The following is a 25413-nucleotide window of genomic DNA, read 5'->3' on the forward strand; positions in this document are numbered from 1 at the left end:
AGAGAAGACCACCAACTCTGACATTTTTTTCAATAACAACATGAAATACAATATAGGAAAACTCTTACAACCAAAGTTGGGGGATTAAAAGGAGTTATGAAGGAACAGAGAGGGACATAGGTCAAAGTGACTGAAGTCCTAGTGGGTGTGCGGTGATAAACCAGTGCTCTAGTGGAAGTAGTCGTCTACAGAAAAGAGCTTAGGAGGCACTGGTGTGAGTGGCATCCAGCAGGAGTGTCTGCTGAGCCCTGACAGAAATCAGAGAGCTGCATCTGCGGATAAGAGGGAGTCACTGCAGGCTCTTAAGTAACAAAAGAGATATTTCAGGGAGAACACCAAGGTGTCATGAGAAACAAATTTGAGCAGAGAATGGCATATTGGGAGATAATTATGGTATTTTTAACCAAACTTAGGGAGGAGAAGCTGATGGAAAGGAGGCATTTGGAGAGTAGAAGAGGGAGGGGTCATTGACCTATTTCCAGGCAGGAAATATCACAGTGGTAAAGGGGACCCCAGGGACAGAAACCGACCCCAGTGTCCAGTGGACACTGGGTATCAAGACTGTGGTTTTCAATGGAAGTACCGAGTCTCAGCCCTTTCACTCGCTCTGTGACCTTGGGCTCACCTTATGTTCTGAGTCCTGGAATCTCAGTCCTTTCTTAAGCAAGGGAATTGACTGATTCCTAAGGACTTCTGGGAGGCTCTTCATTATTGCCGTTTAAAAAGGGAGAGGCAGAGAGAGAAAGAGACTCGCAGAATAACTTGAGAAGGGTTCTAAGCACGCTTTCTCCATAAAGGAAACAAGGAGTGCTATCTGGCTGCATGGATGAATTGCTGAGAAGAGTGGATGTTGTCAGCAGCACAAGGGAAGGGTGCTGGAAACCGGTTTCCGCTACCTTATCACCTGCATTTTGTCATCAGAACATCAAAGGCACACAAAAGCGGATAGCGGGATAGCCTTACCTCCTGCTTCCTGTCCTCCAAGAGTGCATCCTTTATAAGATGGGAGCAACACGCAGAGCCTACTGTACCCGCTGGCTGCATTTTTCAGTGGTTTTCCCCCTTGTGGAGCATCCTAACATGAGTTCCATTGTTTCCCAGGAGGGAAGCTGCTCAGACCACAGCAAATACTCACGTAGTTCTGCATCAGGTCTGGATGGGTCCTCTCAATGCCGTCATCCAGGATGGTGACCACGATGTTCTTTCCCGTGTAGCCTCTCTTCCAGGCTCCTTCGATGTTCATGTCTGACTGGCAGGGATGTGTGTTGTCACTGCAGTGCTAGAGGTGTAAGAGGGAGAACTGGACGTTGCAGATTACCAAATAGTGAGGAGGCTGGAAAATCACTTACTTCTTAAGACAAGGCATTAACTTAACAGGAATTTGGCGGATTGTCTGTTCAAGTAGAAGCGCAGATCTCCAACATGACAACAAGGGAAGGGAGGAAGGACAGATGTGGGGAAGGAAAGCAAGACAGAAATCTCTCCTGCCAGTTCTGCCCTGTTCTAATACCTTCGGAAAAACATGACAAATAAAGTATACCTCCACAGCAGAATAACGGGGGCACCCATTTTATTGTTAGCATGTATTAATGACACATAAAAAGGCACTGTAGCATTTCATTTATAAACCCAAACTAGATAACTGAAGAACATATACCTTATCGTTTCTTAAACAGGCACCTAGAAAAGCCTGGCTGTAAAAACAGCCTCGGCAGCTTCTGTACAGTGCCAGCCAGAGGTGTGCCACTGCTGTGAGAAACCCATTAATGAGAAGAAATAACAGTTTCTTCAAACTTCTTTCAGCAAATTAACAATGAGTGTTGTCTCATAATTTGTAGGGAGCCAACAGACTTATTCAGTGCTACTTTGAGAAGGGAGAGAAGAGTGCAGGGTCCGGACAGGGGACAGGCACAGGAAAATGTGTGTGAGGGCTTCGAAGGGCAGGCTGAAGAGGCATCGAATCTTAGCTCATTAGGTGTAGTGATTTCATTCCACAATGGCTACGACATACAAACACATCGATAAATAAATTAAACCAGCAGTTCTTCCCGATATAATTGACTAGCATTCGTCCAACCCACACAATTACCCCTTCAAAGTCCATCTCTATGAAATATCCCTCTAAGTGGTGTTTTCCAGGTTCTTAAGGCTCAGCAGAGGAACAAAGGAAAAGGGATGTGCCGTAGCCTACTGCCATGGCAACGCAAGGTCCACAACATTCACTATCTCCCTCCTGCTTTGTAACAGTTCAGCACTTCAAGAGGGGAAGAGAACATGAGATCTGTATGCTCTAAGCATAATGGAGACCCCACTGCCACTGACTCATCTAACACATACTTTATTGAGCACTTACTACATGTTGGGGTATATGGCAGTGAACATGGAAGATGAGGTCCCTGTCCTTATGACCTCTCTAAAGGGGAAACACAGATGGTAAAGAAAACAAGGAAGACGATTCAGAACACTCCTTATGTCTTAAAGGAATTAAAGAGGGTAATATGGCGGTCAATGCTGAGCTGTCTGAGTACACACCTCTCTGCGGGGGGATGGACAGAAAAGATCCCAGTTTCTGAGAAAGTGAATTGTGAGTTGAGATATGACTGATGAGAAAGAGCCGGCTTGCCCAAGAGCTTAGACCTTGTCGTGGTAGAGGACACAGCAAATGCAATGACCATAAGGTGAGAAACAGATTTGTGCATTGAAGAAAGAGAAAGAAGATGGGGTCTAGCTGAAGCTTAGTGGATGAGCAGGAAAATGGCATAAAAGGTAGCAGATCAGAATGGGCAACAGAGGTCAGGTCATCCCAGGCTTTGCAGCCATGACTTGACTTTTATTTTAAGTACAACCTAAATGGAAGCTCACCTCTTTCCAAACTTTACCCCTCAAAATCAAATGCTAACTAGTGGCAGATACCTCTAATACCTCTGTCGAACATCATAAACACACTTGAGTAGTTTTATGGATTCATTCTAACAAATGGTGTACCCAGTTTTCATCACAGATAATATCAATTTCATTGAAAGTAGGGGCTTATATATTTTATGAACATTTGTAACTTTCTGTCACTTTCTTGACTTCTTTCCGGCACTTGAGGCCCTGCACCGCCATCTATTACTACACTGATCCAATTCCACTCTCCCCTCTCTCCCCCAGTTTTTGGAGCACAGCTCAGGACCTACTGCCTCCCACTTGGCTAGCTCTTCCCCTTCCCTGAACTTAGGAATGAAGAGAGACAGACACAGACACACACACACACCACACGACACACCACACACCCAACACACATTCTGTTTTACACAGTCCAACCCCAACTTACTGAATTCTGCTGAACTGTGGTTGAGTGTTGAATCTTGTGTGTGAATTCTGTCTCCTTTGTAAGCCTCTAGAAGACTATGCATTAAACCAAGTCTGATCTAGGATTTCAGTCAACATTGGCTTATCGATTACACACCAGAAGGGAGGGCATATTCTCCACTTTATATCCAAGTTCACATCTGCCAAATGCTTGCTCCTCCAACCTCGTCAGAGATATCTAACCAGCTAATGCTTGGTTAACAGATCATGAAAGAAACAGTGTAGATTTACAAAATGCCCATGTTTTTCGGAAGTCTCATTCTAGCCAAGAGTTTGGGCCTCTCCTCACCAAATATTTTAATTTAACACAAAGCAACCCTCACAGGTTTCCATTTCACTCTTTTCTTTTTCAAAACCTGCTCTGGCCACCTGTGGTATCGTTTGTGACACAAAGTAGCATTAATGTGGCCAAGAGGTGGGTGGGAGGAAGGAAATGCACAGGAAATGGGTCACCCACACGTGGATAACTGTCCTGGAGTGGAGGGATGCTGCCTGAAATTGTAATTATGAAAGTTGAAGAAAACCCACCGTGTATGGAAAACATGTGTGTTCAAAGTGGAGCAGTTAGGTTGCTTTCTTCCACCTCTGCTTCTGTTGAATCTGACTTCACCATTAAATATTTTTGAACCACTTTTTTTCTTTCCATCTGCCAACATGGTATTGGTAGAAGGGGAAGGAGGGGAAATATCCAATTGATACTTTCATTTGGATAATCTAATATATCAGGTAGCTAAAACGTCAAAGAAAAAAAAAAAAAAGATGATCAGAGCCAGGGGTGTTTCTGGAAAATGAGTAATAAGATCAGTGGACCCTTAAACGAGGACCCTATCTTTAGATTCTTAATACCCATTTCAAGTAGTCCAGACTTGTTTCATAAGCTCAAGGCAACCAAAGAGCAAAAACTACAGAAAATACTGACGCCAGTCAATGCAGCCCAAATGAAAAGGAATTAGTCATTTCCTTCACTGCCTGATCAAAATGCTCTTTAAACTAGGCTCTATTTACTTGACAGCAATCTATGTTACAGCATTACCCAAAGGCAAAAGGAACACATATTAGCCATGATTTCCTCATCCTCAGCCTCCAGGTTAATTCCTGCTCTGGCACAGATCTCTGAAGACTAGTTTCTGGAATTGTGTTACCCCATATAGTCCCGAGGCTGGTATTCACAAAAGGGGCCAGTCAGAAATTTCCGGCATACTTAAAGCTGATGAAAACCAAATACGTCCACTGTATATGTAAGACAAATATTTAGAGTAAATATCGGCACCTTCAGCTCTGAATAATGTCCTGTATTTCAATAATGGTCTATGCACAGATGACAAACTATTTAGAAAGGACACAAAATAGCAAATATCTATAGAAACAATGGTTACTACCTAGGTCTCTCATTTCCTTATCAATAAAAACTTTTATTCTTTTCAGGAATGAAATTTTAGAGAGATTATCCTGTGAGTTCTAGAAAAGGCCTCTTCCATACCAGGGTTATGAGCTCTTTTGCTTATAAACCACTCTGGGTGTGTCTACTTCTCTTGTGTCTTTATAAACATATCACAATGTTTGCTAAATGAAAGAACAGTTTATACCCAAAATAAACACCTTTGTTATGCTCTCACCACCATTTTCTTCAGACTAGGGGGTGGGTCGGAACCCTCAGTGTCATTATTTTTAAACTTTTCCAGGTTCTTAAGGTCTCCAATGAACTGCCAATTTATATGCTGCCAATAGTCTGCTAACATTGAAAACATCTGTTGCTCATTTCCATTGATAAAGTGGTTCATAGGACTGCATCTCTGACTCTACAACATTAATAAGAAAGCAGAATTAAATACACAAAAAATCTGTTTTAAGAAACAGACTCAAAGACTTAGAAAACAAACTTATGGTTACTAAAGGGGGGAGGCAGGACAGGGATAAATTAGGAGCTTGGGATTAACAGATACACACTTCTCTTTTTTTTAAACATCTTTATTGGAGTATAACTGCTTTACAATGGTGTGTTAGTTGCTGCTGTATAACTAAGTGAATCAGCTATATATACAGCTACATTCCCATATCTCCTCCCTCTTGCATCTCCCTTCCACCTCCCCTATGAGACCCCTCTAGTTGGACACAAAGCATGGAACTGATCTCCCTGTGCTATGCAGCTGCTTCCCACTAGCTATCTATTTTACATTTGGGAGTGTATATATGTCCATGCCACTCTTTCACTTCGTCCCAGCTTACCCTTCCCCCCCCCCGGGTCCTCAAGTGCATTCTCTACATCTGCGTCTTTATTCCTGTCCTGCCCCTAGGTTCTTCAGAACCTTTTTTTTGTTTTGTTTTAGATTCCATACATATCTGTTAGCATACAGTATTTCTTTTTCTGACTTCACTCTGTATGACAGTCTCTAGGTTCATCCAACTCACTACAAATAACTCAATTTCATTTCTTTTCATGGCTGAGATATCCCATTGTATGTATGTGCCACATCTTTATCCATTCATCTGTAGATGGACACTTAGGTTGCTTCCATGTCCTGGCTATTGTAAATAGAGCTGCAATGTACGTGGTGGTACATGACTCTTTCTGAATTACAGTTTTCTCAGGGTTATATGCCCAGTAGTGGGATTGCAGGGTTATATGGTAGTTGTACTTTTAGTTTTTTAAGGAACCACCATACTGTTCTCCATAGTGGCTGTATCAATTTACATTCCCACCAACAGTGCAAGAGGGTTCCCTTTTCTCCACACCCGCTCCAGCATTTGTAGATTTTTTGATGATGGCCACTCTGACTGCTGTAAGGTGATACCTCATTGTAGTTTTGATTTGCATTTCTCTAATGATTAGTGATGTTGAGCATCCTTTCATATGTTTGTTGGCAATCTGTATATCTTCTTTGGAGGAATGCCTACTTAGGTATTCTAACCATTTTTGGATTGTTTGTTTTCTTGATATTGAGCTGCATGAGCTGCTTGTATACTTTGGAGATTAATCCTTTGTCAGTTGCTTCATCTGCAAATATTTTCTCCCATTCTGATGGGAGAAAATTCTTTTCGTCTTGTTTATGGTTTCCTTTTCTGTGCAAAAGCTTTTAAGTTTCATTAGGTCCCATTTGTTTATTTTTGTTTTTATTTCCATTTCTCTAGGAGGTGGGCCAGAAAGGATCTTGCTGTGATTTATGTCATAGAGTGTTCTGCCTATGTTTTCCTCTAAGGGTTTTATAGTGTCTTGCCTCACATTAGGGTCTTTAATCCATTTCGAGTTTATTTTTGGCTATGGTGTTAGGGAGTGTTCTAATTTCATTCATTTTTAAAAATACATTTATTTATTTATTTACTTTTGGCTGTGCTGGGTGTTCATTGATGCATGCAGGCTTTCTCTAGTTGTGGAGAGTGGGGGCTACACTTTGTTGCGGTGCATGGGCTTCTCATCGCGGTGGCTTCTCTTGTTGCGGAGCACGGGCTTAGGCACACTGGCTCAGTAGCTGTGGCGCAAGGGCTTAGTTGCTCCGTAGCATGTGGGATCTTCCTGGATGAGGGCTTGAACCCATGTCCTCTGCACTGACAGGTGGATTCTTAACCACTGTGCCACCAAGGAAGTCCCTAATTTCATTCTTTTAAATGTAGCTGTCCAGTTTTCCCAGCACCACTTATGGAAGAGGCTGTTTTTCTCCATTTTACATTCTTGCCTCCTTTATCAAAGATAAGGTAACCATATGTGCGTGGGTTTATCGCTGGACTTTCTATCATGTTCCATTTATCTATATTTCTGGTTTTGTGCTAGTACCATACTGTCTTGATTACTGTAGCTTTGTAGTATAGTCTGAAGTCAGGGAGCCTGATTTCTCTAGCTCCGTTTTTCTTTCTCAAGATCGCTTTGGCTATTCGGGATAGTTTCAGTTTCCATTACAAATTGTGAAATTTTTGTTCTACTTCTGTGAAAAATGCCATTGGTAATTTGATAGGGATTACATTGAATATGTAGATTGCTTTGGGTAGTATAGTCATTTTCACAGTGTTGAATCTTCCAATCCAAGAATATGGTATATCTTTCCATCTGTTTGTATCATCTTTAATTTCTTTCATCAGTGTCTAATAGTTTTCTGCATACAGGTCTTTTGACTCCTTAAGTAGGTATATTCCAGGTATTTTATTCGTTTTGTTGCAGTGGTAAATAGGAGTGTTTCCTTAGTTTCTCTTTCAGATTTTTCATCATTAGTGTATAGGAATACAAGAGATTTCTGTGCATTAATTTTGTATCCTGCTACTTTACCAGATTTGTTTATTAGCTCTAGTAGTTTTCTGGTAGCATCTTTAGGATTCTCTATGTATAGTATCATGTCATCTGCAAACAGTGACAGCTTTACTACTTCTTTTCTGATTCGGATTCCTTTTATTTCTTTTTCTTCTCTGATTGCTGTGGCTAAAACTTCCAACACTATGTTGAATAACAGTGGTGACAGTGGACAACCTTGTCTTGTTCCTGATATTAGAGGAAATGGTTTCAGTTTTTCACCATTGAGAACGATGTTGGCTATGGATTTGTCAAATATGGCCTTTATTATGTTGAGGTAAGTTCCCTCTATGCCTACTTTCTGGAAGGTTTTTATTATAAGTGGGTGTTGAATTTTGTCGAAAGCTTTTCCTGCACCTATTGAGACGATCATATGGTTTTTCTCCTTCAGTTTGTTAATTTGGTTTATCACATTGATTGATTTGCATATATTGAAGAATCCTAGAAGAATCCTTGCATTCCTGGGATAAGCCCCACTTGATCATGGTGTATGATCCTTTTAATCTGCTGTTGGATTCTGTTTGCTAGTATTTTGTTGAGGATTTTTGCATCTTTGTTCATCAGTGATGTTGGCCTGTAGCTTTCTTTCTTTGTGACATCTTTGTCTGGTTTTGGTATCAGGGTGATGGTGGCCTCGTAGCATGAGTTTGGGAATGTTCCTCCCTCTGCTATATTTTGGAAGAGTTTGAGAAGGATAGGTGTTAGCTCTTCTCTAAATGTTTGATAGAATTTGCCTGTGAAGCCATCTGGTCCTGGGCTTTTGTTTGCTGGAAGTTTTTTTTTTTGCGGTACACGGGCCTCTCACTGTTGTGGGCTCTCCCATTGCGGAGCACAGGCTCACGGGCCTAGCCGCTCTGTGGCATGTGGGATCTTCCCGGACCGGGGCACGAACCCATGTCCCCTGCATCGGCAGGCAGACTGTCAACCACTGCGCCACCAGGGAAGCCCTGTTGGAAGATTTTTAATCACAGTCACAATTTCAGTGCTTGTGATTAGTCTGTTTATATTTCTACTTCTTCCTGGTTCAGTCTCGGAAGGTTGTGCTTTTCTAAGAATTTGTCCATTTCTTCAAGGTTGTCTGTTGTATTGGCATATAGTTGCTTGTAGTAACATCTCATGATCCTTTGTATTTCTGCAGTGTCAGTTGTTACTTCTCCTTTTTAAATTTCGAATTCTATTGATTTGAGTCTTCTCCCTTTTTTCTTGATGAGTCTGGCTAATGGTTTACCAATTTTGGTTATCTTCTCAAAGAACCAGCTTTTAGTTTTATTGATCTTTGCTATTGTTTCCTTCATTTCTTTTTACTTGTTTCTGATCTGATCTTTATGATTTCTTTCCTGCTAACTTTGGGGTTTTTCTGTTCTTCTTTCTCTAATTGCTTTAGGTGTAAGGTTAGGTTGTTTATTTGAGATTTTTCTTGTTTCTTGAGGTAGGATTGTATTGCTATAAACTTCCCTCTTAGAACTGCTTTTGCTGCCTCCCATAGGTTTTGGGTTGTGGTATTTTCATTGTCATTTGTTTCTAGGTATTTTCTGATTTCCTCTTTGATTTCTTCAGTGATCTCTTGGTTATTTCATAGTGTACTGTTTAGTCTCCATGTGTTTGTATTTTTTTCTGTTTTTTTCCTGTAATTGATATCTAGTATCGTGTTACTGCTGAGTTCCCCTTTTATTGCTGTTAGCATTTGCCTTATGTATTGAGGTGCTCCTATACTGGGTGCATAAATATTTACAATTGTTATATCTTCTTCTTGGATTGATCCCTTGATCATTATGCAGTGTCCTTCTTTGTCTCTTGTAATAGTGTTTATTTTAAAGTCTATTTTGTCTGATATGAGAATTGCTACTCCAGCTTTCTTTTGATTTCCATTTGCATGTAGTATCTTTTTCCATCCCCTCACTTTCAGTCTGTATGTGTCCCTAAGTCTGAAGTGCGTCTCTTGTAGACAGCATATATGTGGGTCTTGCTTTTGTATCCATTCAGCCAGTCTATGTCTTTTGGTTGGAGCATTTAATCCATTTACATTTAAGGTACTTATCGATATGTATGTTCCTAATACCATTTTCTTAATTGTTTTGGGTTTGGTATTGTAGGTCTTTTCCTTCTCTTGTGTTTCCTGCCTAGAGAAGTTCCTTTAGCATTTGTTGTAAAGATGGTTTGGTGGTGCTGAATTCTCTTAACTTTTGCTTGTCTGTAAAGGTTTTAATTTCTCCGTCGAATTTGAATGAGATCCTTACTGGGTAGAGTAATCTTGGTTGTAGGTTTTTCGCTTTCATTACTTTAAATATGTCCTGCTACAACCTTTTGGTTTGCAGAGTTTCTGCTGAGAAACCAGCTGTTAACCTTATGGGGATTCCCTTGTATGTTAGTTGTTGCTTTTCCCTTGCTGCTTTTAATATTTTTTCTTTGCATTTAATTTTTCATAATTTGATTGATATGTGTCTTGGCCTGTTTCTCCTTAGATTTATCCTGTATGGGACTCTCTGCACTTCCTGGACTTGATTGACTATTTCCTTTCCCATATTAGTGAAGTTTTCAACTATAATCTCTTCAAATATTTTCTCAGTCCCTTTCTTTTTCTCTTCTTCTTCTGGGACCCCTATAATTCGAATGTTGGTGTGTTTAATGTTTTCCCAGAGGTCTCTGAGACTGTCCTCAATTCTTTTCATTCATTTTTCTTTATTCTGCTCTGTGGTAGTTATTTCTACTATTTTATCTTCCAGGTCACTTATCCGTTCTTCTTCCTCAGTTATTCTGCTATTGATTCCTTCTAGAGAATTTTCAATTTCATTCATTGTGTTGTTCATCATTGGTTGTTTGCTCCTTAGTTCTTCTAGGTCCTGTTAAATGTTTCTTGTATTTTCTGCATTTTATTTCCAAGATTTTGGATCATCTTTACTATCATTATTCTGAATTCTTTTTCAGGTAGACTGCCTATTTCCTCTTCATTTGTTTGGTTGGGTGGGTTTTTACTTTGCTCCTTCAGCTGCTGTGTATTTCTCTGTCTTCTCATTTTGCTTAACTTACTGCATTTGGGGTCTCCTTTTTGCAGGCTGTAGGTTTGTAGTTCTCATTGTTTTTGGTGTCTGCAGCCAGTGGGTTAGCTTTGTTCAGTGGGTTGTGTATGCTTCCTGGTGGATGGGCTGGTGCCTGTGTTCTGGTGGATGAGGCTGGATCTTGTCTTTTTGGTGGGCAGGACCGCATCCGGTGGTGTGTTTTGGGGTGTCTGTGAACTTATTATGATTTTAGGCAGCCTCTCTGCTAATGGGTGGTGTTGTGTTCCTGTCTCGCTAGTTGTTTGCCATGGTGTGTCCAGCATTGTAGCTTGCTGATCGTTGTGTGGAGCTGGGTCTTAGCTTTGAGATGGAGATCTCTGGGAGAGCTTTTGCCATTTGATATTACGTGGGGCTGGGTGGTCTCTGGTGGAGCAATGTCCTGAACTCGGCTCTCTCACCTAAGAGGCTCAGGCCTGACACCTGGCCAGAGTACCAAGATCCTCTCAGCCACACAGCTCAGAAGAAAAGGGAGAAAAAAAAGGAAAGAAAGAAAAATAAATAAATAAATAAAATAAAGTTATTAAAATAAATTTTTAATTATTAAAAATAAAAAAGTAATAAATAAAAAGAGAAAGAAGAGAGCAACCAAACCAATAAACAAATCCACCAATGATAACAAGTGCTAAAACTATACTAGGAAAAAAAAAGCAACAGACAGAACCCTAGGACAAATGGTAAAAGCAAAGCTATACAGACAAAATCACACAAAGAAGCATACACATACACACTCACAAAAAGAGAAAAAAATATATATATATATACAAAAAAAGGGAGCAACCAAATCAATAAACAAATCTACCAATGATAATAAGCTCTAAATACTAAATTAAGATAAACATAAACTAGAAACAAATTAGATGCAGAAAGAAAACCCCAAGTCTACAGTTGCTTCTAAATCCACCATCTCAATTTTGGGATGATTTGCTGTCTATTCAGGTATTCCACAGATGCAGGGTACATCAAGTTGATTGTGGAGATTTAATCCACTGCTCCTGATGCTGCTGCGAGAAATTTCCCTTTCTCTTCTTTGTTCACACAGCTCCTGTGGTTCACCTTTGGATTTGGCCCTGCCTCTGCATGTAGGTCGCCTGAGGGGGCTGTAGCTCAGGCCAGGGGGAGGGAGGGATACGAATGCAGGGCGAGCCTGCAGGGGCAGAGGTTGGTGTGATGTTGCAATAGCCTGAGGCACACCATGTGTTCTCCCAGGGAACTTTTCTGTGGATAACGGGACCCTGGCAGTGGCGTGCTGCACAGGCTCCCAGAGGGGAGTGGATAGTGACCTGTGCTCTCACACAGGCTTCTTGGTGGCTGCAGCAGCAGCGTTAGTGTTTCATGCACAACTCTGGTGTCCGCTGATAGCCGCGACTCACACCTGTCTCTGGAGCTTGTTAAGGTGGTGCTCTGAATCCCCTCTCCTTGTGCACCCAAAAACAATGGTCTCTTGCCTCTTAGGCAGGTCCCGGCTAGCTGTGGCGCACTAGCCCCCTTCAGGCAGTCTTCCCACAGCTAACCCCAGTCCTCTCCCTGGGATCTGACCTCCGAAGCCGGAGCCTCAGCTGCCAGCCCCCACCCACTCCGGCCAGCGGGTGAGCAGACAAGCCTCTCAGGCTGGTGAGTGCTGGTCGACACCAATCCTCTGTGCGGGAATCTCTCCGCTTTGCCCTCTGCACCCCTGTTGCTGCACTCTCCTCTGTGGCTCTGAAGCTTCCCCCACGCCACCCCCCGTCTCCACCAGTGAAGGGGCTTCTTAGTGTGTGGAAGCTTTTCCCCCTTCACAGCTCCCTCCCAGAGGTGCAGGTCCTGTCCCTATTCTTTTGTCTGTGTTTTTTTTTTTTTTTTTCTTTTGCTCTACCCAGGTACGTGGGGAGTTTCTTGCCTTTTGGGAAGTCTGAGGTCTTCTGCCAGCAATCAGTAGGTGTTCTGTAGGAGTCGTTCCACATGTAGATGTATTTTTGATGTATTTGTGGGGATGAAGGTGATCTCCACGTCTTACCATTCCACCACCTTGAAGGTTCTCCCTACACTACTTTATGTAAACTAAACCACAAGGTCCTACTGCATAGCACAGGGAACAATATGCAATATCTTGTAATAACCTATAATCGAAAAGAATCTGAAAAATAATTTATATATATTCTGTATACCAGAAACTAACATAACGTTGTAAGTCAACTATACTTCAATAAAAATAAATAAAATAAAAATAAAAATTTAAAAATCTGTTTTATAGACAAATTCAGAAACATATCTAGTTAGCTAAGTGTAAAAATACGCTTGGAATTTTTTGTAAAATTTGGAGTCAAAAAGCTCTAAGAAATGGGAAAAAAATAGAATCATTACCCTCTTAAGTGGACATAGAACTGACATGTAGGAGATTCTTAGTATGGCCAAGAATTGTACTAATCCCTTTATATGAACTAGCTTCATTTAAGAGTCAGAACAACTACTGGAGAGAGGTACTTTTATAATTTGCTTTTAACAGCTAAAGAACATGAGACTTAGCCTAGCTAACCTTCCAAAGGTCAAACAGCTGGTCAATAGTAGAATTAGGATTCAAAACCAAGCAGCCCTATGGTCTATGGAAACTCTTCTGTTAAAAGTTGAAACAAAAAGGGCTCAGGGGAGGGCAAAACACTGCAGACTCAGATAAGGAGCAGATTAGGAGTGGATGTTGGACAGTATAGCTCCAGTAAAGAAATTCAAATAATAGAAATCTCACTGGTCTTAGCACTGTGATCAGTACATTCAAGTGACAAGGCGGAACCTAGTTGGGTAAGACTTTAGAGGCCTTCTAATGTTTCCTTATTCCACTTACTGCAACACATCTTTTAGCAAATCATCAGTTTCTATTTGAACAGTTTCAATAACAGGGAGCTCACTTCTTTACTGAAGAGCCAATAACGTGCTGGTAAATCAGTTCTTTGAAAAGAAAATCTCTTATTTCTAGTGTTTGCCAATTTCCATGGTGTAAATACTCACATCATGGCCAGTTTTAAGCTACCATGCTTGCAGAATTCCTGAATGTGTAACAGTAAGCTTTCACGAGCTGTTGGAAGGTCACCCAGCACACCACCGGGAACAGCTCACACCATTGTTGGTCCTGCTCCATTTCTGATGAAGTCATCACTTCCCATAGGTCTGCCATCTGCTTCTCAGTACAGCTGAACCATGCAGGGGTTAGAGGCGCTGACCCTCCACGCAGTTGAAAATCCACGTATAACTGATAGCTGGCCACTTGTATGCATGGTTCCTCTGTATCTGCCTTTCCCCATCACAGATTCAACCAACCGCGAATTGTGTAGTACTATAGTATTTACTACTGAAAAAAATTCCACATATAAGTAAACTGGTGCAGTTCAAACCTGTGCTATTCAAGGGTCAACCACACTTGGGAACCACTGGGAAGTACCTAGGATTAGTTCTCTCCTTTGCAGTTTCAGACAGTAGTGTTACTCTCTCTTGCAATTCTTTGGAGAAGATCTTTTTTAACCTTTCGTTCTCAGGGCTACCTGAAGCAAGAGGACTTTGAGCTTTTGTGAGCCCATAAGCTGATGGGCTCTCCTTGGGATCTATGAAGTAGAGATTTTGTGACCCCAAAACTGAAGATGCCTTCACAGATTTTAGAAGATCTAAATTAAGCTAGGGAAGTTCTCAGACATTTACTACTATATTTATGGGCCACTTTGATGGACTTCAAAACCTTTGTTCAGACATTTACTACTATATTTATGGGCCACTTTGATGGACTTCAAAACCTTTGTTATCACACACATTAAAAAAAAAAGATATCCCTGGCCAAAATAGATCCAATGTACATTTATCCAAGAATGATTATTCAATTTATGAACTTTCCAGAATTTCCAAGGAAGCCCAGTACGTTTCAACACCACCAAACTCAGCATAGCAAGTAAGGGATACTAGCTAGGTGAATCAGGCAGAGGAAAGGTTAAATTCCACCTCTGCTACCTGCCAGTTGTATGACTTTGTCTAGTTACCTAAATTCTTGAAATCTGATTTGTAGTTTGAATGCAGAGAATTGTTATGAAGGTTGAAGAAGATAAAATATGTAACAAATGGATGCCTCCACATTCATAGGAGGCATCAGTGTTCCTAACAGTTTACAGAAGATGACCTTGGTTTTAAAAAAAAAAAGGTGAAATAGATTACTACAAAATAATGAGATGATGATTCTCTTCATTATCTGGAGAGATAGGTTAGGCAAACTTGAAAGGGCAATTCATCCTTGTAAGGATAGCTAGAATGATTTGAATATTTTACATTTGTGGCTGGGGGTCTCAGCTGGTGGTTGGAGATCAGGGATGGGGTGTAGGAGAAGAGAACAGTGTCCAGTTATTTTCTGGCACATCGGTCAAATGACCTCCTATGAATCACCATGTTTTACTCCTATGTATTTATACCAGTATTCCAACTTTGTTAGAACGGATCACATCTACCATAATATAATTTTGACAGAAGATCATTTCTCACTTACAAAATTTTAAGGATGTCCCACTTAATACCAAAGAAACATCAGAAAATAGAAAATATTAGAAGAAAGGCTGTTGTACAAAATATACTCAAATAGAGGATAACGAGAATAAATCCAGTTCCTAAAATTCTACTCATAGTTGAGCATCAAAAAATTGAGGCAGTATAGTCAACAGATCTTTGACAAAGGAGCAAAGGCAATATAATGGACCTAAGATAGTCCCTTCAACAAATGGTGCTGTAGCAAGTGGACATCCACATGCAAAAAAAAAAAAAAAAGAATTTGGACATAGACCTTCCACCTTCCACAAGAATTAACTCAAAATAGCTCATGGACCTAAATATAAAATGCAAGACTAAAAAAACTTCTAGAAGATAACATAGGAGAAAACCTAGATGATCTTGGGTATGGTGATGACTTTTTAGATATGACACTGAAGACATAATGCATGAAAGAAGTAACTGAAAAGCTAGACCTCGTTAAAATTTAAAACTTCTGCTCTGTGAAAGACAATGTCAAGAGAATGAGAGGACAAGCCACAGAATGGGAGAAAATATTTGCAAAAGATAAAGGAATGTTATCCAAAATGTACAAAGTACTCTTAAACTCAACAATAAGAAAATAACCCAATTAAAAAATGGGCCAGTGACCTTAACAGACACCTCACTGGAGAAGATGATATACAGAAGGTAAATAAGCATATGAAAAGATGTTCCAAATCATATGTCAGCAGAGAAATGTAGATTTAAACACCTATTAGAATGGCCAAAATCCAGAACACTGACACCACCAAATGTTGGTGAGGATGTGAAGCAACAGGAACTCTCATTCATTGCTGGTGGGAATAAAAAAAAAAAAATGGTTCAGTCACTTTGGAAGATTGCTTGGCAGTTTCTTACAAAACTAAACAATACTCTTAACCATACAATCCAGCAATTGTGCTCCTTGGCATTTACCCAAAGGAGTTGAAAATTTATGTCCACACAAAATCCTGCAAAGGGATATCTATAGCAGCTTTGTTCATAACTGCCAAAACTTGGAAGCAATCAAGGTGCCCTTCAGTAGGTGGATAAATAAACTGTGGTGCCACAGAAAATGAAATATTCTTCAGTACTAAAAAGCAACGCTCTAACAAGCCAGGAGAAGACATGGAGGAACCTTAAATGCATATGACTAAGTAAAAGAAGCCAATCTGAAAAGGCCAAACACTGTATGATTCCAACTATATGACATTCTGGAAAAGCCAAAACTATGGAGAAAGTAAAAAGATAAGTGGTTGCCAGGGATTGAGGATCAGATAGGCAGAGCACAAAGAATTTTTAGGGCAGTGGAAATGCTCTGTATGAAACTAGAATGATGAATACACGTCATTGTACATGTGTCCAAACCCACAGAATGTACAACAGTAAGAGTGGACCCTAATGTGAACTATACATCTAGGGTGTATGATGTGTCAATGTAGGTTCATCAGCTGTGACAAATGGACCACTCTGGAGGTAGATATTGATACTGAGGGAGGCTGTGTATGTGTTGGAGTAGGTGGTATACGGGAAATCTCTGTACCTTCTCCTCCATTTTGCTGTGAAGTTAAAGTTTCTCTTTAAAATATTAGTCTTTTAAAAGAAAAGGAATTTCACAGAGCAGCCAAAGGGTAACTGGATGATCTATGAATTTAGTTTAGTGGACCACATTTCTCTCATTTGTAAATTTTGTGATCCTCTTTGAATCTTTCCAACCCTAACACATTTTGAATTAGAAACTTTCAGTCCTAAAAACATTTAACAAAGTAAAACCAATAAGCCAACAAAAACAATCTTGTTTCCTTAAAGGAATCTCTACATGTCTTGTCTTAGTGTTTGCAGAATTGGCTCCAGCTATATTACCCAGCCATGTTGCTAAAGGGTAATCAGTCTCTGAAACTTACTGGGTATTTCTGAGACACTAAGATCAAGCTTGCCTTTACATGTATGGCCCATTGCATGTGCCACAGTTCTAACCATTCTTAAATTACTCAGATGCAAAAACCGAGTCAGGTTCTGGAAATCTGGGTCTGAAACCACATATCCTTCTCTCCTGCTTCCTTCCATTTTCACAGCACCTTGCAGTTCAGGCCATTGGCTCTGCTCCACTACTTTTAATCTTTCTAACCTAGTTTTAGGCTTTCAATCTATCCTCCTGGCATTAAAACAGTTTTATCAAGCACTTACTATATTCTGGCTATTATACTGGCCAGAGCAATGTCACTGTGCTCAAGTCCTTGAACTCCAGTCTGTGTGACGGACACACAAGGAATTTTTATTAAAAATTTTTTTTTTTTTTTTACAAAAACACAAGTATTATAACAGGGGTTCTCAGGGTACTGTGGGAACATGGAAACCAGTCAGGGGGAAGCGTGGGAAGGCTGAGAGCACTTCCGAGAGAAAATGACATCTAAGCTCCCAAATATACGTTGACTAGCGAGAGGGCGAGCAGGGGATAAAGAGGATGTGTTTATTTTCGATAAGCGTGTGGAATAATCAAAGAGAGACTGGAGTGTTCAAAGAACTGAAAGAAATTCAGTACAGCTGGAGGATACAGATGCAAGAGGTGGGGGGAGATGAGAAACATGGAAAGAGATGAGACTGGAGAGGTAGGCGGGGGCCAGACTGTAAATGTTCCTATAAGCCATGTTTTTTTAAAAAAAATTTTGAACTTTATCATAATTCGATGAAAAATCATGTAAGGGTTTTAAGATAGGGATTGGCATGGTTTGGATGCCTAAAAGTGCACCTCAAACTTAATTCCCAAGAAAAACACTTGATCTCCACCTGCTCTGACCCCTCCAAGGCCGCTCATGCCCAGGGTTCTCAGTCTCCCCCACACCAGAGCATCTATAGCTGCTCTCCTTCTCTATAAACCCATCAGCGAATCCTTCCAAACAGCTCTTGAACCTGACCTCTTCCCACCATCTCCACGGCCCCGAACCGATTCAAGCTACTATCATCTCTTATTCCTCTACAGTCTATTTTCCATACAGAAGTAAAAGTGATCATTGTAAACTATGTCAGAGTTATTCTCCATAAATATTCCCAATAATTCCCAATGACTTTCCCTCACACTTGCAATAATACCCCATGTCCATTCCATGGCCTGCAAAGGGCTCGTGACCTGATTTGGCACCATCTCCCTGTCCTCTTGCCCCACCCCTCTCGTCTTTCGCTCACTGTACTCCACCCCATTATCCTGTCCCATCCCAACCCACTGTCATCTCAGGGCCTTGACACTTGCTATTCTCCCACACGAGGATGTTCTTCCTCGGGTATCCACGTGGCTGCTTCTCTTATGCTCAAATGTCACCTCCTAAGAGAGGCTCTTCCTAGTAAACCTATCTGAAATAGCATTCTGTGTCATTCTCCACCCTTGACTCTGATTGCCTTTCCTTCATAGCATTCATAACTACTATATTATCTATCAGTTTGTCTCTTTATTGTTTGTCTCCCACACTGGACTGTAAACTCCGTGAAGGCAATCACTTTGCCTTATTTATTTCTGTATTCACACTAACACATAGAAGTTCAATAATTATATACTAGTTAAATGAACAGACTGGGTTTTAAAAAGTCATTGTGGGTCCCCTAGAACATAAAGGAAAGTGTGGAGACCAATTAACTGGGAGAGAGCTCTAGTGATTGAGCAATGACAGTGGTCGAGATTAGTGGGACCATGGAAACTACAGTATTTGATACACAGCAGGCATTCTTCGTATTTGTTGATAATGACAGTGAATGGGTATGGTGAGAGAAGAGAGAGGAATGAGGACTGATCAAATATCTGGCTTGGACTATAGACCAGAGGATAGGGTCACTTACTGAGAAAAGAAACACGGGAAGAGGAGAAAATCTGCCTGGAGAATGAAAATATTGAGCTCAGTTTTAGAAACATGGGAATTTAAATAACATCCAAGCAGGAGTTGCCTGTAGTGACTGCCTATGTGGATCTAAAGTGTCTTTCTCCCCAGACCCATGAGTGAATTCTTCCTAAAATTTTGCCATCGTGCTGTTATTTCCCACCTCAAATCTTCTTCTCATCTGTAAAGCACTAACGTGTTCGCCTCCAAGTTGCTCCGCAATCTGGCAATGAACATACACTGTCTAGTGCCACTTGTTTGCCCCAAAGTTCAAAAATCCCTAAGGGTAGCATACAGTGTATAAATATGATGGTCTTAGCAAATTCAAGGTCATGACCACGTGTGGCTGAGAGCAAAAATGGCTACAATTCTCCACAGCTCCCTGTGCTTATGGCACATGTAGTCCTTCCCATGAAGCAAGGAGGTTTTTCTTCACCCTTTGATTCTGGGCAGACCTGGTGACTTGCTTTGGCCAAAACAGTGTAGCAGAAGTAACAGTGATCCGTTTCCACACCTCCCACACCCTTTCGCTTATAATCCTTCCTGGCTGCCATGTGAACAAGCCAAGGTAACCCGCTAGAAGATGGGAGATCACGTGGAACGCATAAAACTGTCCTGGCTAAACCCACACTAGACTAGCTAGCTACCAGCTGACCTAGAATGGCTCACAGACGCATTCGCGAGCCAACATGATACCAGAGAACTGTCCAGCTGAGTTCAGCCCAAATTTCGGACATGCAGAATCATAAATCTAATAAAGAGCTGTTGTCTCAAACCACAAAATCTTGGGGATGATCTTTACACAGCAGAAGTTAACTAACCTATGAGGTTATAAGCCTGAGGGAAGTAAGTCAAACCAGAACGACAGGAAAAAAAAATTCAGCGAATCAAGGTGAAATAGCTTATCCAGAAGAGAAGAAGAATTGGCTGTATAATTGAGGAGGAAGAGAGCAGTAAGGACACTTAATGTATCAAACACACAATCCTAAAGCAAATTCTAAGATCCCTGTGATTCACTCGCTCCGTAGGAAGCCCAATGTTTTCCTGCTCATCCCATCCAGCCCTCATATCAGCAATTTCTGATTGTATATAGGTTTTATCTTCTCAATGAAATTATAAGCCACTTTTAATAATGAAGTCTGTATTATGCATCTTTATAACCTCTAGAGTTCATAGTAAAAATACTCAACAGTTAATGAATTGATATTTATTCAAGAGAGAAGGCAGAAGTAAATTCTGAGATAAAATGCAGAAGAAGATAATTTACGTAGTTAAGACATAAATGCAGGTAATAGAAAAGGTTCAAATAAGATCTACAAATCTTTGCCTTCTCATGGCTCATAACAGGGCACCTGCTTATTCAACTTTACCAACAAAAAGATTCAAGAAGTAACATAGGAAATGTGCAGGGGCCAAATAATTACATAAGAAAAAAGAACATTCATTTAGGGGTATTGGTTATGCTAACGCCCCGCTAATAATGCTCAACACTCCTGGCAGAAGATGTGAAAAGAGATGCAACACAGTGACACATGAACTATTATCCCCTTACAGGCCTGGTGGGAAATGTCTCCTGGCTGGAGAGGAATTCAGGGGTACAGGTCTGTTTCCTTTGGAACAATACAGGGCATGATGGAAGTAAACACTTCTTGACTCTTCTCTGGTATCCGGTCAATGGCTCAATTTTAATACTGTCTTTCCTTGTAGGTCATGCAGTAAATTCTTCCATGAGTTGAGGAGAAACTCTGTGTTACCAAATGACTTTTCCTGACTATGAATCAAGCACCAATTATTCCTAATATATTATTCTTTGCCCAAATTGTGCAATTAGTAAAAAGTTGTATTTGTTTAGGGATAATCTCAATTGAAATTTTTCCTTAAGTGCCTATAAAACCAAGAAAAAATTCCTACATTGGAGCTCATGAAAATGAATTTGAGAAGCAACTGAGCTGCATTATTTAATAACTATGCAAACATTAGCAAGAAGCAAACTTCATTCCTTGCTAAAATGTAACTTCTTTGCTTACATTGTTTACAAAATTCTGCTTGCATAGAACTCTTCACTCTCTTGTCCCCTTTAGGCATAAATCTGACTCAGAAACTCCTGTCTCTTCTTTTTTCATCAAGATCTCAGGAAGAACAGCTCAGATTGGAGAACATTTCCTTTTCTTTAAAATGAGTAGGATGCAGTATGGTTTGGATAAGCCTAAACAACTGACTTCAGAACTCAGTTGCTCCACTATTTTTATTTTTTCAAAGTCACAGAAGAAATTTTGAGAAAAAAATGACAGAAAACAATTTTTGTTATATTAGAGACATTTAAGGTCAAGGAGGAAGAATCTGAATATCATTTGAAGATATGTGAATATACTCTTACTAATATGTCATGTTTCTTCATTTACATTATTTCATAAATGGCAATATTCTTATGGAACATAATAGTAGAGGCAACTATTTTTCAGGTGAGAAAAAAATCCATTTTACAGTTAGAAAAATAATGAAGAATAGGAATAAACCTAAATAAGATCTTCCCAAACCTTCAATCATTCTGCCATTCAGGTTTTGACCACACAATCACTTTCTCTTAAATAGATGGATGGGTGGATGGACGAATGGACAAATGGACAGAAGCATAGATGGATGAACAAAGAATGAATGGACAGAGAAGCAAACAGACAATACATGCAGGTTACTTCCAAGTCCTATTATATTTCAGTTTTATTTTCAAATTTCTATTGAAGGATGTGTTCCTTTCCAGGACCTTGCAGAACTTCTGAACAGTAAAAGCCACTTCCTCTTCCCTGAGTCAACTCCTCAAATGCCCATAGATTAGATGCTCCCAAAGGATATTTTCAATCAAGACCAAGTCACAAAATGAAACACATGTAGGAGGCAGAGGATACAGGGGGACGGAAGAGGAAGAGAGGGTCAAATCCACATGATAGTGAGGCTGCACATAGTCAAGTTATGTCCAGAGCTATTAGATAGCTCATCCCTTTCCAGAACAAGAACTACTTGAACTTTCCTAACAGAACATATTTAATGTATTTAATGTTAACATAGAGAGCAGCATAAATTTGGTTTAAATATTAACAGTGGTTCCCCTAATTTTTGTTTCAAAAAAGGACACTGAAGTAGATATGCTTAAAAGGACAAAAAAAGATGAGTTAGTCTGTTAGAAAGATATATAAAAATTAATGGGATAAGGCATTTCAAACAGTCTTTTCAGATTTTAACTTTGTTTCTCTCTGGATATATGAGATTACCGACTCAACTTCCTGAAAGTTCTGAAGGGTTTTCACCATGCCCTCTAATACATCATTACCTCAAATACATTAGTTCTATAAGAAACCTGTAATAATTGTGGTATAGAAACTCTGAGAAGAGGGAATAATACTATCAGTGTGTCAAAATTCTTATTCTTAAAATTAATTGATCATATCAGAAGAGATAGGGTGGGCAAAGCTCACATGGTCATGATGGGTCACAGACAAAATGTGAGTTCACTTTTGCTTTCCTGTCAACACAATAGCCCACTTGGACACCCATGAATCTTTGCTTTTTCCTGGTGACATGAATTCTTCAGGTATAATCTAGTCTTTATGTTTTTATATAATCAAAGAAGAGGTCTGATATTTATAATGCACCAAAAAATAAGTGTCTTCTTAGAAAAAGAGAGAAATTCCTTAGTATCAATAAATGTGGTTTATACTATCAACTTTTTCTTTTTCCTATATAGTACAAATGAACGACCCCAAAACTTAACGTCTGAAAAAAAATTATTATTATGGCTCATAGTTCTATGGGTTGGCAGGGCTCAGCTGGGTGGTTCTCCTTTGGGGCCTCCCATGTAGTTGCAGTCAGATGTCTACCGGGGCTAGATGCATCTGAAGACTTGACTGACATGGAAGTTTACGATGGCTTCTTCATTCACATGAACAGCTGGAGAATTTTCACCCTCCTGTGTAAGATTCAGTTATTAATGCATACTTGCCCCAGTTGAGTTATCTACAAGTCCTTCTGAACAACATGTATCTGTTATATAATGATTTCTATCCCATAATAGCTAGAGGAATATCACTTCCGTTACCATTTCTCTACATCTGTTAACTGTCAAAACATTTCATTCATTCACTTATGTTTTATTAGTTTGTTTTTAATTTTCCAATGCTAATTATATGCTTTCTAGATTTTGAGCCTACATCAGGGAACGAGAAAATACTTAGTCTGGCCTTCACAAAGTTTACATTCAAGTTGGAGTAGCTAAATAATAAACAGACAAATGAGACAAACAATATAGTTAGAGATTATGGTAATAATTATAAAGGAAATAAAGAAGAGACCTTGGACAATGACAAGGGAAATGTGTTATTAAACTTATACCTTGAGTTCTTCACAATTTTACCACTATTAAGCAGACTTTTAGTCAATGAACACAGAAACTTCGTTCTGAAAAAAGATGTTTATAGGTATAAGGCAATAAATCCCAGCCTCAGAAAAGCAAATTAGAGCAAAATTGAGATTCCAGACCTATTGCCATTTAAAATTTAAAAAGTAAAACAAAAACTATTTTCACATTTCAAATAAAAATTTAAAATCAAAACATTTTCTAAGACAAAAAAATCCCTAACGATAAAGAATGTGAAATATGCTATTACTGTGACACATCCACAGAAAAATAAATCTATATTGCAAAGCAAAAACAATCTCACCTCCGACAACCAGGCAAATCAATCTCAGATAGCTACTAAAAAGCCTGCTTTAATGTTGTTCCTTCTAGACTGAGTAAAAATGATTGTCTGAATCTCCTTGACGTCTTTGCTTTCATTGTCCACTTGAAGATGTAAACGCGTATAAAATCTACAAAGTGGATGGAAAGGACAAGGAAACATTTTGCTTGGACTGGCCAATACTATGTCTAGTGCTTTTTCTCCTGTGGCAAGTGTAGATGCTTCAAAAAAGATGAAGGATTCCATAATACATGTGATTAGCTAGCTACTCAATAAAGGAACCTACAGAGAAGACTGCCTCTTCGACCTAGTGAGATTCTCTCCAGAGCCTGAAGTATAATGAGCAAGAAAACCAAGTCATTTGTATCCTACGCTAGCAAGCGTAATTGCGAATGTTTTTCTTATTAATAAAAAATGTTGAATCCTTTAAAGAATCTAATCAAACAACTTGCTTTAACAGCATCCTACAGAATTCCTTCTGCTAGAGAAAAATAATAATTCCAGAAAAGTAGTGCAAAGAAGCAGAGATTCTGCGGGAAAAGGGGCAACTTGGAAGGAGCACTCCTTGACGAAGTGATGGAGAGAGAGGTAAGAAAGAGATGAAAAATAGAAATAAAGAAAAAAAATAAAAATAGAATCACAAAATCAGAAGACAAACTACCCTCCTTCAACTCCCTCCAAAAACACTGATCAAAACAAATAAACTTTACTGTACCAAAATACGAGCATAGGGCTTCCCTGGTGGCGCAGTGGTTGAGAGTCCGCCTGCTGATGCAAGGGACACGGGTTCGTGCCCCGGTCCAGGAAGATCCCACATGCCGCGGAGCGGCTGGGCCCGTGAGCCATGGCCGCTGAGCCTGTGCGTCCGGAGCCTGTGCTCCGCAACGGGAGAGGCCACAGCAGTGAGAGGCCCGCGTACCGCAAAAAAAAAAAAAAAAAAAAAAAAAACGAGCATACTGTTGAACTATGGAACTTATGGGCAAGTCATCCAAACTCCCACAGCTTTCTACAAACAACTGCTACTAACAGTCTAAGAAAATACAACATTTCAAAGTGAATGGAAACCAGTAGACAAACATCCATTCATTGTTTCTACAGGTAGAAAATACAAAGTGAATCAAAATATTCCAGTTTATAGAAATTCTGCTCAAAAACCTGCAAAAGAACTGTAGCACCACACCTGAATCGAAATGAAACACACTAAAATAGAATCTGCAGATATGAAACTAGAGCGCAAATAAAACATTTTAAAACATATACGGACAGAAAAAAACAGAAAGATGTGAAACTAGAGTTGACTAAATCTTGGAAATAAATCAAAGACCAAATTATATTAGAAATAAAAACAGAATTACAAAATGTCCAAGAGAGAACTGATTCAACTGGAAATATAATCAGGAGCACTGAGGAAAGACATAAATGTATGAAAAGAACAAAAACAAAGCAGAAGTCAAAAGGATCCGAGAGCAAATAACTAATAAATAGGCAAAGAAGATCTAATATGCTTATAACTGTCTAATTTTTAATAGTACGCTTTAAAGAAAAATATCTCCTGGGCCTCTAGATCAAAAAAAAAAAAAAAAAGTTACTTGCAAGCAAAGAAAAGTCAACCACCAAGGTAT

General features: G+C 39.7%; 1 protein-coding gene across 3 annotated transcripts in view; it reads right to left on the reverse strand.

Moving 5' to 3' along the window:
* Positions 1–25413, reverse strand: part of PCSK5 (proprotein convertase subtilisin/kexin type 5) — a 313374-nt gene that overhangs the window by 192364 nt on the left and 95597 nt on the right. For all 3 annotated transcript variants that reach the window (XM_060300834.1, XM_030876984.2, XM_060300835.1), the window contains one exon: positions 1136–1279. In XM_060300834.1, coding sequence (XP_060156817.1) covers positions 1136–1279 — 144 coding nt within the window. The remainder of the gene's footprint in view (positions 1–1135; positions 1280–25413) is intronic.

This window comes from Globicephala melas, chromosome 6 (genome assembly GCF_963455315.2).
Source record: "Globicephala melas chromosome 6, mGloMel1.2, whole genome shotgun sequence".
Lineage (NCBI taxonomy): Eukaryota > Metazoa > Chordata > Mammalia > Artiodactyla > Delphinidae > Globicephala > Globicephala melas.